A 14,099-nucleotide genomic window follows, 5' to 3' on the forward strand; every position below is an offset into this window, starting at 1 on the left:
ACTTAATGAAGTAAAGCCCATGGACACTTTTTCACCCTTCTTTCAGTATTTGCTTTTCAGTAGTTAAAAAACCTTGACCCCACTGAGAGGTCTAGTGGGAGGAGCCTTAGCCACTTGGGGGTGGCAGTGGCTGCAAGGCTAGAGAGCCAATGAGGTTGAAAGTATTGTTTAGGCCTGACTTGGCAGCACTCCAGCTATGAAAGAAGGCTAAGGTCGTTTGGGAGGTGGAGAGGGAGGAGCCTGGGAAAAGAACTACTGGCCACACCCGTGGGTTCTCTTTACTTTTCAAAAGCAAATTACTCATGCTCAGTGGCTAGCAGTTCTCTTGACATGGAAACTCCCGTCAGAAACTGGAGACCAGACGAGGCTTTCCTTGCATTGTAGGAGAGCAGATGAAAGGTACCCAGGAAACCAAACTCCTAGGTAATGCTCCAAACACAGCTCAGAAATGCACTTTTTAGACTAGAAAATGGAATTCAAGAGACTACAAGGAAAAAATACACAATCATTTTTCATCAAAATATAGATAAGCTTTTTTTTTCCAGGTGTCCTAGAAGGCATCTAGGTGAAAGATGAATCTACTTTCCTCTCTATTCATCCCTGAATCAAATATTAATAATCATACTTACTGACATTTTATTTAAATTCTTGGGACAATATTTTTTTTTGGGTTACACCTGGCAGTACTCACGACTCATTCCTGGTGGGGCTCGGGAACAATATGGGGTGCTTAGGTACCAAACCTGCATTGGCTACGTGCAAGGCAATTGCCTTACCTGCTGTACTATTGCTCTGGCCTCTCTTGAGACAATTTTATCTCATGCTAAATACAAAATAAAAACAGCTTTCTGGGCTCCACAGAACCAATTACTCCTGAGGATCTTCTGCAGTGTGATAAATCAGGAAGAGCACAGGTCTTGGTGTCAAGGGAACCTTATTTGGAGTGTACAGCCAGGAGTAACCCGAGCACAGAAAACCAAAACCAAATACACATCCCCCCACACCCCCTCCACAAAACAAAATGGGAAACTATTAAAGCCTTAAGTCAGAAAAGACCTGTACAGTGGAGTAGCAGCAGCTAAAAGATAGCAGCCTGAAAGATAGCAACACCCATTAAAACAGTGAGATTATCTTTAGGTACTGGGGTTACCCAGATCACTGAATCCGTGCTCTACCACTGAGCTACAATCTAGTTTAGGTTTCCAAATTAGGTTCTCAGGGTTGTTTTTGTGCAACACTTGGCAGTGCTTAGGTGCTCTTGCTTTGGTGCTCAGATTGCTCCAGGTAGTATTTGGGGAACCATGTAGTGCAGGGATACAGGGAGCTACAATGATAGTTTGGACTGACAATTATTTTTTAAGTATTAACTGCCTGGCTCTGGAATAAGTTGAAGATCCTTTTGGCCAAATGATGTTATAAAAAAATTTTTTTTTCCCTTTTGGGTCACACCCAAACAGAGATGCACAGGGGTTACTCCTGGCTCTGCACTCAGGAACTACTACTGGCAGTGCTCGGGGGACCATATGGGATGCTGGAAATCGAACCCGGGTCAGCCGCATGCAAGGCAAACGCCCTACCCGCTGTGCTATCGCACCAGTCCCGATTTATTGAAAAATACTGGAGGAGCAGGTTTCTAGGGGAAAGATAGGGAATTTTAGCCTGGGGTATTTAAACTTCCAAAGATGTCAAGAAGACTGCTGAATATTCTAATCTAAAATCAAGGGAGAGGACTATTCTGGAGAAATAAATGGCTAAGGATACATTCAGATAAATGATTATTAGTTATGAAAATTTAAAGATAAAGGGCCAGAGAGACAGTACAGGGTTACCATGGCCAATCCTGAATTGGTCCCTGGTACAAGAAAAGATTCCCCAGCACGGCCAGAATGACCCGATTACAGAGCTAGGGGTAAGCCCTGAATGCTATAGGATGTTGCCCCCAAAAATTTCTAAGAAAAAGATTCTCCCTTTGCCAACTATTTCCAAAAGTTTTGTTTTCCAAATATCATCAATTTAGTTAAAGCCCCTTTAAGAGACTAATATCCTTTTTATGCCCACAATTCCTCTTGCCAGTGAAACCATCTCAATAACTTTCTCAAGATTCAGATTTGGAGGAAGGGAAATGTGGAATGGGTGCAGAAATAACAGGAGTCAGGGAGTCATCACTAATAAGAGGACACCAAAGCATATTTGAGGCCCAGGCCCTTCCTCCCCACAACGGTGAGTTTTCAAATAGTTTGAAAGTAATAAAAAGCCTCACAAACGTCTTACCAAGATTTAATGTACATTTATTCTTAACACGTGGAACATATAGTATAAAGATTTCATACTGAATAAATGATATTCATTAAGCCAAAAAAGGAAAAAAGGAGGAATTTACATCAAGTTTTAGCTACATTGTTTGAAATACAAATATGCAGATTTTATCACTGAAAAAATCTCAATTGTGTTTCTTCATCAGGAACTTCAACTGAACCTAGAACTTTTTCACACCTCGATTAGAAAGAAAACAAAACAAAACAAAAACCCAGAAAAAAATAAACTATAAGTTGATTGGCTGCTGAGACAGCAAGGACTTTTTACAGAGACCTGTACAGCATCGCACCAAGAGGGGCGATGTCTGGCAAGAGATTAAATAGCTGTGTCTCGCTTTGTGCAGGTCACCAACTTATTAACTCGTCATACTATAAAGGGGTAGCTGGGAGGGGACCAAACTGTGGGGCTCCAAGGGTATGTGCAATGTACAACGTCATATATATACACACGTGGCAGCGCAGCCGCTGCAGCTAAAGGTTAAAACCAGTTCTAAGAGGTGATCTCAGGGTTATTCATACAATCAAGGAGGAGAGAAAGAGGTCAGGGTGTTGTAGGTTCACACATGATACTTTGGGGGAAAAGCCTTTTTTTTTCTCCTCAACGTTTTAACTAAAAACATTTTTAAAAACTACAGCTTGCTGCTGACCCAGCGTTTTCTCTTGTTTCCATGTGAGACATTATTATTACAGTATGTTTACAGTATCAGGTGTACAGTACAGTACATAAAAGGGTCTACACTCTACTGCACAGGCCTCTCCAGTGAACAGAGTCTGTTCACAACTGCGAACTTCTCGGCTCCTGTAAGATTGTGAATGTACAATAAACCACGCACAGTTCAGCAGTCATCTTTTTTGTCCTTCAGAGGTTTTTTTTTGTATTTTTCCTTTTTTTTTTTTTAACCATTAAAAACAGTTATGAAATGCGGCATCCCGTTGATGCAAGGACCGGGAAAGCCATTTTTATTTTACTTTTTTTTCCCCAAACTCACTGTAAACGACAGTAACTTTGGTTAAAATAAAAAAGTCTTCTATGTAGGCAGAGCTTTGTCTTCAAACAGGGTTGGGTCCTGAGGGGAGTAAGGTGAGGACAAGGAACAGAAAGGTGTGGGAGGGGAGGGTAGAGGAGGAACAAGAAACAGGAGAGACTTTTTTTTCCCCAAGGGAGAAGCTGGACAGCACAGGGTAAACTGGATTCTGAGGTGGTTTTGCATAAATAAAGGGCAACAGTCAGTTTCTAAGTTCTCCACACACGCACACACACACAGGGAGGGAGGTGTCCCACGGCTGTCATGACTGGCCAATCAAAAACAGTACATCGCAAATGACTTGTGAAACCAATGAGTTCATCAATGGTGATACCGAGATGTCCAACAGCCGTGATTCATACAGCGTGAACTCCGAGTGGTTCTCGTCCACCTTGGCCAGTGCCAGCAGCGCGCGGGCAGCCCGCCGCATCATGTCCACACTAGTTGGCTCGAAGGGTGGGTTCTGCATATGAAGCAGGCTTGCCTGGCTCTGCTGGAATTGTGTAGCAGCGAGACTGTCCTCCAAGAAGCCCAAGAGGTTACCGATGCTGCCCTTCTGTACTGCAATGGCACGGGCTGCCAGGCTGTCACCCTGTGCCAGGTTGGCCAGCAGTACCACAGCCATCTCCCGGCATACCGGGTTCTTTCGGTCACTGAGGAAGCGCACCATGGTGCTATACAACTTCTCTAGGCGGCTGAAGGGGGGAGTGGCCAGGATCAGGTCCACATTGTTGTCCTGGATGCTGAGTTTGCTGAGGGTTTCCAAGACCAGTCTCTGAGGGGAGAGGACGGCATTGGGGCCCAGGGTTGAAAAAGGGTCCTGGGCTTCAGCTGAAGGGCAGACTGCCCAGTGCAGGAGTCCGTCCAGGACAGGCAGACAAATGCTCTCTGGGTATGGGGAGAGGTCCAACTGCCCCGAGATGTTGGCGAGCGTGACTAAGGTGTTTTCCCGGAGCATCTCCAAGCAGTCCCACCACCACTCTACCTTGTTGCAGCTCACCCCTTGGTCCTGCTCCTCCTCCTTCTCATAAGTTAGTGGTGCCTGCTTCCGTTCTGGGTGTTTGTGGTGCAGCAGGATCAGCTTGCCCAGGATCAGCAGGAGCCCCGGGTGTTTGGACATCTCAAAGTCGTTACCTGGCACAAACGACAGGCTTCGGATGGTATTGGAGACACAGACACAGCGCTTGGCAAGGGAATCCTGCCAGTCCAGAAGGGTGCACAGTGGGGTCTCATCTTTACTGTGGGGTTCATCCTCTAGGATCTTGATGTTCCGATGGCTCTGTGCCGGGCTGATGCTGAATGGAAACTTGCTGCTCTCCTTGGTGGTCTCTGCATTCTTAGCTCCCTCCTCGGTCAATGTGCTAGACCGACTGGACAACATATCATCCATAGTGGCTGTGATCCGTTTTTCTGGAAGGCCATCTGGTGGGGGTCCCTCTTGCTCTGTTGTCCCTGGCATATTCTCCATGGCTGTGACATGTTTCCGGGGGATTGGTGGGCAGGGCCCCTGAGGCCGGGTAGGCAGCAGCTCTGTCTTGCTCTCAAAGTGGGTCTGGATATGCTCAGTGGTGTCTCCCCCACCAATCCGCCAGTGCAGCAGGCCACTGTCAAACTCCTGTACACGCCCAAGCTTATCTGAGCAGTCTACCACAAACGGGTCGTTCTTCTGTACGATCTTAACTGGAAGCTTGTCAAATTTACTAATCAGTTTCTCTTCACTATTCTCCGAGGCTTCCTTGTCCTTGCCAGAAAAGGCCATCTCCTCATCATTTTCAACTACTTCCTCCTCTTCTTCCTCTTCTAGCTTAGGACCTAGAAGGTCTTCTTCTTCTTCCTCCTCCCCCTCTACAGGAGCTGGACTAGATGCCTTGCTGAATCTCCCAGGGTCCAGTAGTGTTCTCTGCCCTGGGTCACCCACCTCATACTCCTTTAAAATGCCAAAGATCTCAATCAGGCAACGTCGGAAATATTCCACAAGGAGTTCTAGTAACCCCGGGAGCTAAAAGATAAAGAATAAAAAATAAATTGAGAGAAAGAAGACAAAAGAACCTTAGGTATGTGACATCCCAAAAGCCTCATTTCCCTTTTCCCTCTCAAGATTAAGTCACCAGTACCATTGGAATAGTCAGTTGTTCCTTCTTATCCACACTCAGTACCAAATGACTTGCACTTAAGCACTCCCCAGCAGGATGCAAGAGCTCTGCAACTCACCTATCAGGTATCAATTTCTTAAATCTCCTCTTTCCCAACCAACCTTTTCTGTACCAGGCCCCATTTCCCATTTATTGGTTATTGCCATTTTCCCTTTTAGGATACTCTCTTTCTACATCCCACTGTTAATTGGAGCCCGAAGTTAAGGGAACACTGTATGGTCTTATGTTCATTTGCTCTATCCTTTTTCACTTATTTTTTCTTTTTGGGTCACACCCAGTGATGCACAGGGGTTACTCCTGGCTCTGCTCAGGGGACCATATGGGATGCTGGGTATCAAACCTGGGTTGGCCGCGTGCAAGTCAAACGCCCTACTCGCTGTGCTGTAGCTCCAGCCCTGTGCTGCAGCCTTAAAAGAATTTTTTGTCAAATGCTTGGCAAATGGAAATTGCTCAATCAATATTTGATCCTTCTATTCCTCATAGGAAACAATACTATGTAACGGACATAAAAGTCAGGTTTCATAATCAGAAAGACTGGTATTTTTTGTTTGTTTTTGGGCCAGACCTGGCAAGGCTCTGGGGACAAATGTGGTACCAAGGTTTGAACCCAGGGTGGCCGCGTGCAAGGCAATGCCCTACCTGTTGTACCAACACTCTGATCCCTGAGTTAAGACCATTAACAACTATGGAAACCGTGGGGGAAGAGTCAAGAGTCATCTACAAATGGTCACATTTACTTCAGAAGACTGTTGTGAAACAGAGGTTGGCATAAAGTAAGAAACAATAAACATAAGTATTAATAATAACACTACCCTATCCAGGTCCATGATAGATGACTTAGTAAAGATAAGGATTATCAAATAAAGCATTAACATAAAATAGCGAAAATTCATTCTAGCTACTAGAAAAACTCAAAGTACATCTTTTAATTTTTGGGGGGGCCATACCTGATGGTGCTCAGGAGACCATTAGGGTGGTGGGGATTAAACCCAGGTTGGCCATGTGCAAGTACACCTTACCTTACTCGCTGTACTTTCTCTGGCCCCTCAAGGTATGTATCATGTGGAAAGGATGCAGAGCAACAGTATAGAGGTTAAAGAGCTTGCTGAACACATAGCTAACCCCAATTCAATATCCTGAGCACTAACAGAAATAATGCCAGAGTATAGAGCCAGGAGTAACCATAAATATTACTGGGCACAGTCATAGTGTCCCCACTTCCCCACCAAAAATTGAAAAAAGTGAGGGAAGGAGTGTGGTAAAGAAACAGTTTGTTCACTGTAAAAGTCATAGGTTCTTGGTAGTCTAGAAAATACGGCATCCTAAATGACATCAACCAAATTTGTCTTTCTTACTTTTTTTGAAAATTTTTCCCCTAATTTCCTTTGAAGTCAATCCTTCACAAAAATTACTATTGTTCTCAGTACTCTGGGCCCAGGAGCAGAGGCAAATTACTGGCACAGAATCAAAGTACTGGCATGAAAAATACCAGCAAGAGATAGCACATCTCAGAGAGAGGAGATGTAGCCATGTTGGCTGCGGAGAGTTTAATTCCCTGCGCCACTTTGCACTGTCTATTTCAAGAGGAGTCCAGATCCTCCCAATCTTCCCCAGGCATCTCTACTCACCTGACTGAGGTTGAAGGTCATGATGCTGTTGTCATCATATAGCAGGATGTTTATGGTGTCTAATGCCCACGTGCTCTCTGCCAGCAATCCAGACTTGAGAGACATCATTACCCGCCATGCCTCCGGGGTTCCTAAAATAAACCTCAATATGGTCCATTCACAAAGCCCAGAGTTGCTGGAGGTCTTCCCCCTCCCAGGGTTGGCCCATCATTCTGAAAAATCACACATGGTGGGAATGTGTGGTTTTTTTTGGGCAACATCCAGCAGTGCTCAGGAGTTACTCTTGGCAGGCTTGAGGGATCATATAAGATACTTGGTATTAAACACGCAAGGCAGACACCCTACCCGTTGTACTAATGTTCCAGTCTGGAGAAAGTGGTCCTTATCTGATAGATGGTACCAATCTACCCTTCATGACTTCTAGGCTTTCAGAGGACCATCACCACATGGTGATTACTTCAGGATGGAGAGAACAATGGGCCAGACAGAAAGGGGCAAATTAAGTAACCCAATTAGGGGGGTCTCCTTACCAATGTCTTTCATCGTGAGCCTCCTCCTCTGCTTCAACACAGGTTGTGTGGCTTCTACAGAGCCAGGTGGGAAGGTGATGTCCCGCCGAATCATGGGGGGCTGCACGGGGGCAGGTGCTATGTGTGAGGCAGGTACTGGAGGACCTGCCTTCTGCATCTTCATCCCAGAGTGCAGGAATGGAGACTTGCTCGGAGATGTGCGGTTCTCCATTGGCCGGGGAAGGGGAGCGGGGCTGGATACCTGAGGAATGTGATTCTGCATGCTTGGTGGGGGCTGGTAGTTGGATGGAGGGGGCCTTGTCATGGGTGGCACGGGAGCAGAGGGGCCATATGGAGGCTGGCGTGTGCCATGGGAAGGCCAAGGGCCTTCATGGTTGGCCCTCTGATCCGTGTGCAGCATTTCATCTGTTCGGTTCACACCATGATAGGCAGGGCCCTGGGGGGCAGAACCCGTGCTCTGCCTGTTGGCATAATTGTAGGTCATGTCATTACGTCCCTGCCACATAGTGCCTTGCTGAGCAACCTCAGCTGATGCCTGTATGGGTCCACCCATCATTTGTGGTGGCATGTTCTGCTGGGCATTGGTGCCAGGGGGTGCAGAGACACGGTCTCGGCCAAACTGGAATGGAAACTGGTTTTGGGGGCCGCCTGCTGGTCGGCGCTCAGCAGCCGCCGCGGCAGTGGCAGGGTAGGCATTGCCATACTGGTTGTACACATCTTGCTGAGGGGAAGGCTGGGCAGCTTGCTGCTGGCTGGAGGGCTGGGGCTGGGCAGGGGGCAACTGCTGCTGCTGGGCTTGCCCCTGCCCTGTGCTGTATGGCACACTGTACATCTCTCCTTCATGCCGCTTGGTAGGAGGACCGTAAGTGCCATCCATTGGCCGCTTGTAATTCTAAGACAGAAGAAGTAGAAGAAAAATTAATACTGCACTCAGAACCCAAGACTTGGAGCTATACCAGTAATTGGTTAGTAAAATACTACAGACTTTGTGGAAACAAAGGAATCACTATTAAAGAGCATCTTTTGAAGTTCTTTCTGAAAGTGACATTCTCTATTTGCTCTCTGGCTTTTTTTATGGTCTTAAACAGAAAAAGGTAAAAAAGCTCAAAAATCAAAGTAAGGACCTTTTCAAGGCCTTTTGGAAAACTTGTGAGACTGGGCTACAAGGAAGAGATTGAGTACAAGTCTCTTTAGGCAGAACTGGCTATCTGGGTGAGAGGAACATGAGAATATCTAAAGCAAGTTTCTAGTACTCTTCAACTTAGTTTCTGAATTAGCTTTCAATGGGAACCTGTCAGATCCTCCTTACCTGCTGCTGCTGCTGCTGATACATTGTGGTCTGCTGGCTCGGGAAGGGGCTGCTAGAAGGGGTGCCTTGAGTGGAGAACTGATTGCCATAGGAATCGTGTCTGCAGGAGGGAGATAAAAGATGAGGGTGGGAAACAGGAGAGTGAGCCACACTAGCACTCAGACTAGTTTTACTCACCGCTGCTGCTGCTGCTGCTGTGGAGGGTAGCGGCTGGGAGAATACATCCCCGAGTCTGGATTGGAAGGCATGAGATTAGGTTGTGGGGCTCCAGTGCCCATGTTTCCCTCAGGTCCTATTCCAGGTTCCGTCCTAAACATTAAAGAGAGGCAGGTTGAGTTCACTGTAGTGGTAAGGTGCTGGGACAGGATGTAAGTGGGGCAGAGGGGGCCATGCTTACCTCACTCTGTCATAAGGACCTCCATAGGGGTAGTGCTGCCGCGGTCCCATTGCCACATTTCCAAGCCCAGGGCCAGCAGCTCGGCTGTAGGGGTCCCCCATCCCACCATTGGGGCCCTGCCCTGAGGACATGAAGGGATCACTCCCTGGAGCTGTAAGCAGAAAGAAAGGCAATGAGCAAGCTGGAGATCAGCAGGCCTAGCAACCTAACCCTATCAGCCCCAAAGACCCAGATGCTCTTCAGTTTGGCTTTTGTTTGTATTATTTTTTGGACAAATTAAAGAGAAATCCAACCAACAAAGAGCACACATGTGTCAAGGGGTGACAAGGAAATGCCAGAAAAAGGGAAATAAGATGGCTCAGCAATATCTTCAAATCAGGGCCCAGGAGACAATTCAAGTGGTAGAGCACCTATCAGCATGTACACGGACCTGAATTCGATACTCAGCAACACTTGACCACTTAAGTTTTATAAGTAGCCCTGTGTCCCTCCAGCCCCACTGATTGTTGCCCCAGTGGAGCCAAGGCTGGTAGTGGCTCCTATTAAAAACAAACCTTATATCTCTCTCAAAATACCCTTCCACCCTAAAATACCAGTTTATACAGATCTGTCATCTTGAAAGGCAAAGGCAAATAGCATCGATCACCTTTCCTCATGCTGCCATAAGGATCCTTATTTGGCTCGTAGGACATGCGCCCCATCATGTCAGAGGTATTCATACTGGGCTGGTACCCAGGGTTTGGAGTCATGGAATTCCGCTTCTGGAATGTGGGGTCACTTCCATCAGGAAAGGCATCCTGGATCCCAACTGAATTGCTCCTGCTCCAGAGTAAGGAGAGCCAATTAACATCAAAACAAAAGCAAATTAATGCACTTATATTTGGGTACAGGGGAGTCACTGTTCTGTCCAATGTCCTCTCTAAGCCAGTGCTTCTCAACTAGGAGCCATAGGGCCTCCAGGATAGTCTCAGGAGGCCATCGGTAAAAACTGTGTAAATGGGGAGTCCCAGGAGATTAGGGACACAATAGGATGGGGGAGCCCACAAGAAACAAAACCATGGTAGGAAAAAGGCTGAGAAAGATCTAAGCCACCCCCCCCCTTCCTGCCCTTGTCTTACCTCATGCCTGGCAAGGGGGGTATCTGACTGTGTGGTGTGGATGCTGGGGTTGGTGGCTTCAGGTCTCCTCCTTCTGCCATGGAACTGCTGGTTGATTGAGGTGTTTGTGGCCCCTGCATAGACCCTGATCCCGCTGTAGACAAAAGACAAGGGGTAAACAAGAAAGTAAACTGATAAACACAAGTGTCCTAAAACCTTTTTAGAAAAGCTCTGGGAAAGTCAGGGCTCTTCATTTTTGTTTGTTTTGGGGTCATACCTAGTGATGCTGAGGATACCACGTGGAGCCCAGAATCCAATGTAAAGTAAGTGCTCCTATCTATTGTGCTATTTTCTCCAGCCCTAAAGTCAGGGTTCTTTAGAAGCCTAATGACATTCTCAGTAGTGTCCAGTAATGAAAAGAAATTTCTGATTTCTTTGACTCCTCCCTGCTACTTCTCATCTGGAGACTAGGAAGTAGTAAGTGATGTCACCATGAGGTAATTCCTTGAGTTTCTGACAGCATCCAGACTACTTCACTTCCCAAGAACCCAGTCTTTTTTGGGGGTCCATATGTGGTGATACAAACCAGGGATACAAACCAGCCCCATGCCAGGCACTATAGCCTTATGCCAGGCAAGTGCCTTACTTCCTGTGCAATTTCTCTGGCCCACTCCCATCTAACCCTTAAGACTGCAGTGTATACAAGTTTCCCAGTTAAAGCCTTTAGAATACTGGGTAGGGAGGTGCCATCTGCCCCTAACATGGTTGCATTTTGGGAATCTAGAAGATCCTATTCTCAAACTTCTAACAGAATCAGACCACTCAAGTTTGAATTCCTCTTTAAGCTCATGGGTAGAGAACTACCAGTAATTAAAGTTTCCATTAGTTACCATTCCCAGCAGCAGATATCTTACTGCCTAGGCCTCCCCGGCTGATGAGTCATCTCAGGCACTCATTACACCCTCAGAGGTCAACACCAGGGCACATGTGTTTACACCCACCTTCTAGGAGCCCTGGCCTTCTTCCCTTTCCATGCTTGCCCAGGCCCCAACCTCCTATCAGAAAGGAGGGTGGGTAGAGGCACTCCCATTAGAGAGTTCCATTCATATCCTCCTCACCCCCCCCTTTCCATTCATTACCATCTCAGCTCCCTAGGGAATCCAGGCTAGAGTCTGAATTGCATTCTAAGGCGCTGACATCAGTAGGCCAAAGCTCCCAGATGGCCCTGCTTTACTGCTATTTGTCAGACTTACCCACTCCTTTGGTGTTCCTCCCACTCACTAGTTTACAAACATTTGGCAAGTTGCCAGGTGCACAATGAAAATTAAAACTTGAGGGCTGCTGCAGAGTGCCTCCCAAGAGAATTTGTCACTGCCCATTCTGCAGTCTGCCAACCTGTTAAGTCTCATGGTAGGAAAGGGCACAGTATACATCCCTGGTGGCAGGCACTGCTGAAAATGGAGACAATTAAGGGGTGAACCTTGGTGGGAGATGCTCATCAGATCCTTACCAGGAGAGGGAGGCTGAATCTTGGGCTGGGACTTCTTGGAATCAGCAGCTGCAAAGATATCTGGGGGTGGGTCTTCTCCCCGTTCAATTTTGCATTCAAAGGCATAGAGACACTGGATATACTGTTTTTTCAAGGAGCTGGCGGCACTACTTGAGGTGCCAACATTGAGGTTAGTTGCAAGTTCCCGCCATTTTTTGTTCTTGTTGACCTGTACAACAACCAGAAAAGTTGAGATACATCTACTGGGTCTCCCTGCTCAAAAGCCCCAAGCCCACTCAGGCTACTAGGTACTCATTCCTTATACATTATTTCCTATAGTTAATTCTCAGTTAACTGCAAAAATTACCAGAGTTGGCAGAGAGTCCAAATCCAAAGTTAAATCTGTGACTAGTTTCCCTCTAATCTTTAGCATGCTTTACTTAAAGACTATTCCAATTATCATATAGTATTTATTTAAAATAGGAATACTTAAAAGCATATTTAATAGACTAACTTCACACTAGAATTTGGGTTATATAAAATTATCACCAAAAATTGGTAGACAAAGAGCCATGCCAACTAAGTTTTATAGTGTTCCATATCCATTTGATGCTCAGGGCTTACTCTAAGCTCTGTGCTCAGAAACTGCTTATGCCAGGGCCTGGAGGACTATATGAGGTTTTGGGGATGAAATCCAGGTTGACCGCGTGCAAGGCAAGCACCTCACTTGCTGTACTATCTCTCTGGTGTCCCACTTTGATATTCTTATGCTGCTGCTCCCTTGAAAAGGTCAGTGACATAAGATTGCAAGCCCCTGACCCTCTGAAAACACTGCACTTAATGTCCGGGAGACTCCAGACCCATAACCACTTTCTTTCGGCCATACCTCACACAAGACAAGTGACTTATCCCTGTACTATCTCTCCAGCCCTGTATAAGAGCTTTTGTATCTTCCTAGCAATCATTCTCTAATTCTTCTTTCTTCAGCTTAGGACATATTGAACAGAGATCTTTTCTCAATCCCCATAAAATTATTACTAGCTACATACACACCAGAACTCTAAAACTCAATCTTTTGCTTTATCTAAGAAGGTTTACTGGATGATTAAGCTTATTAATTTAAAACATTACTCTTTCTATGGGGCCAGAGTGATAGTACAGTGGGCAGTGCACTTGCCTTGTACACAGGCAACCCAGTTTGATCCCTGGCATTCTATTTGGTCCCCTGAGCAATGCCAGGAGTAATTCCTAAGTGCAGAGCCAGGAGTGACCTCTAAGCATTGTTGGGCGTGTCCCCAAACCCCAAACAACAATAACAAAATCAGAGACATTGCTCTTTCCACCCCCAGCCTACAAAGAAAGTTCAGTATGTTGTTACTTATGATCTGGTACCACCAGAGAAGACTAACAAAGTAGCAGGGTCTGGAGATATAGTACAGCCTTAGGATGCTTGCCCTACATGCAGCTGACCTGGGTTCTATCCCCAGCATCACATATAATCCTCCAATCCTATCATGGTCCTTGAAGCCTGCCAGGAGTGATCTCTGAAGGCAGAGCCAGGGGTGAGCCCAGAGCACCATCAGATGTGGCCCAATAACCAAACCAAACCAGAGCAAAGAGGGGAGGACAACACTTAGAAGGGAAATGACTAGGAATATTTCCAAGATCAGGTAACACTTGGACGGGTTATTGAAGGCTGGAGATGGCCTTGGCAAGGAAAACTGCTGACTCTCCCACCTGAGCTTGTCAACTGAAATGGCCCCTTCGACTTAAACCCTACTAATCCTTTAGAAAAACTAGAATTTATGTTTTTCTTTCTTGGAGATTTCACATTGTTGCGGCGCCAGGGATCATACTCAGGCCCTCTACATGCAAAGTATGCCTGGCTTACAAATTAATTTAAAAACACCCTTTGATCTCTGAACTTTTAGTTTTTATTTTGGCCAGACCCAGCTATACTCATGGCTTATTCCTGGTTTTGTGCTCACAGACCACTCCTGGAGGGGCTTGGGGGTGGAGCTGGGGCATATGGAATGCCAGGTATCAAACCTGGATAGACCATATACAAAGCCAGCACCCTACCCACTGTATTACAATCTGGCCCCTGAACCCTTTTAGAATTCAAGTATACCATAACATCTAAAAACTATTTATAT

General features: G+C 46.2%; 1 protein-coding gene across 2 annotated transcripts in view; it reads right to left on the reverse strand.

Moving 5' to 3' along the window:
- Nucleotides 1-2,267: 2,267 nt before the first annotated feature.
- The window catches only part of ARID1A (AT-rich interaction domain 1A), a 93,196-nt gene continuing 81,364 nt past the window's right edge, over nucleotides 2,268-14,099 (reverse strand). Inside the window, exons 12-20 of one of the 2 annotated variants that reach the window (XM_055137498.1) lie at nucleotides 11,965-12,172; nucleotides 10,476-10,608; nucleotides 10,004-10,176; nucleotides 9,358-9,508; nucleotides 9,138-9,269; nucleotides 8,961-9,060; nucleotides 7,652-8,543; nucleotides 7,122-7,252; nucleotides 2,268-5,339 (exon numbers count right to left, since the gene is read on the reverse strand). In XM_055137498.1, the coding sequence (XP_054993473.1) occupies nucleotides 3,603-5,339; nucleotides 7,122-7,252; nucleotides 7,652-8,543; nucleotides 8,961-9,060; nucleotides 9,138-9,269; nucleotides 9,358-9,508; nucleotides 10,004-10,176; nucleotides 10,476-10,608; nucleotides 11,965-12,172 (3,657 nt within the window). In that variant the 3' untranslated portion in view covers nucleotides 2,268-3,602. Of the gene's footprint in view, nucleotides 5,340-7,121; nucleotides 7,253-7,651; nucleotides 8,544-8,960; nucleotides 9,061-9,137; nucleotides 9,270-9,357; nucleotides 9,509-10,003; nucleotides 10,180-10,475; nucleotides 10,609-11,964; nucleotides 12,173-14,099 lie in introns of both variants that reach the window. The other variant, XM_055137497.1, reaches the window with a different exon arrangement.

The sequence above is a fragment of the Sorex araneus genome, chromosome 5, assembly GCF_027595985.1.
Source record: "Sorex araneus isolate mSorAra2 chromosome 5, mSorAra2.pri, whole genome shotgun sequence".
NCBI classification, from domain to species: domain Eukaryota; kingdom Metazoa; phylum Chordata; class Mammalia; order Eulipotyphla; family Soricidae; genus Sorex; species Sorex araneus.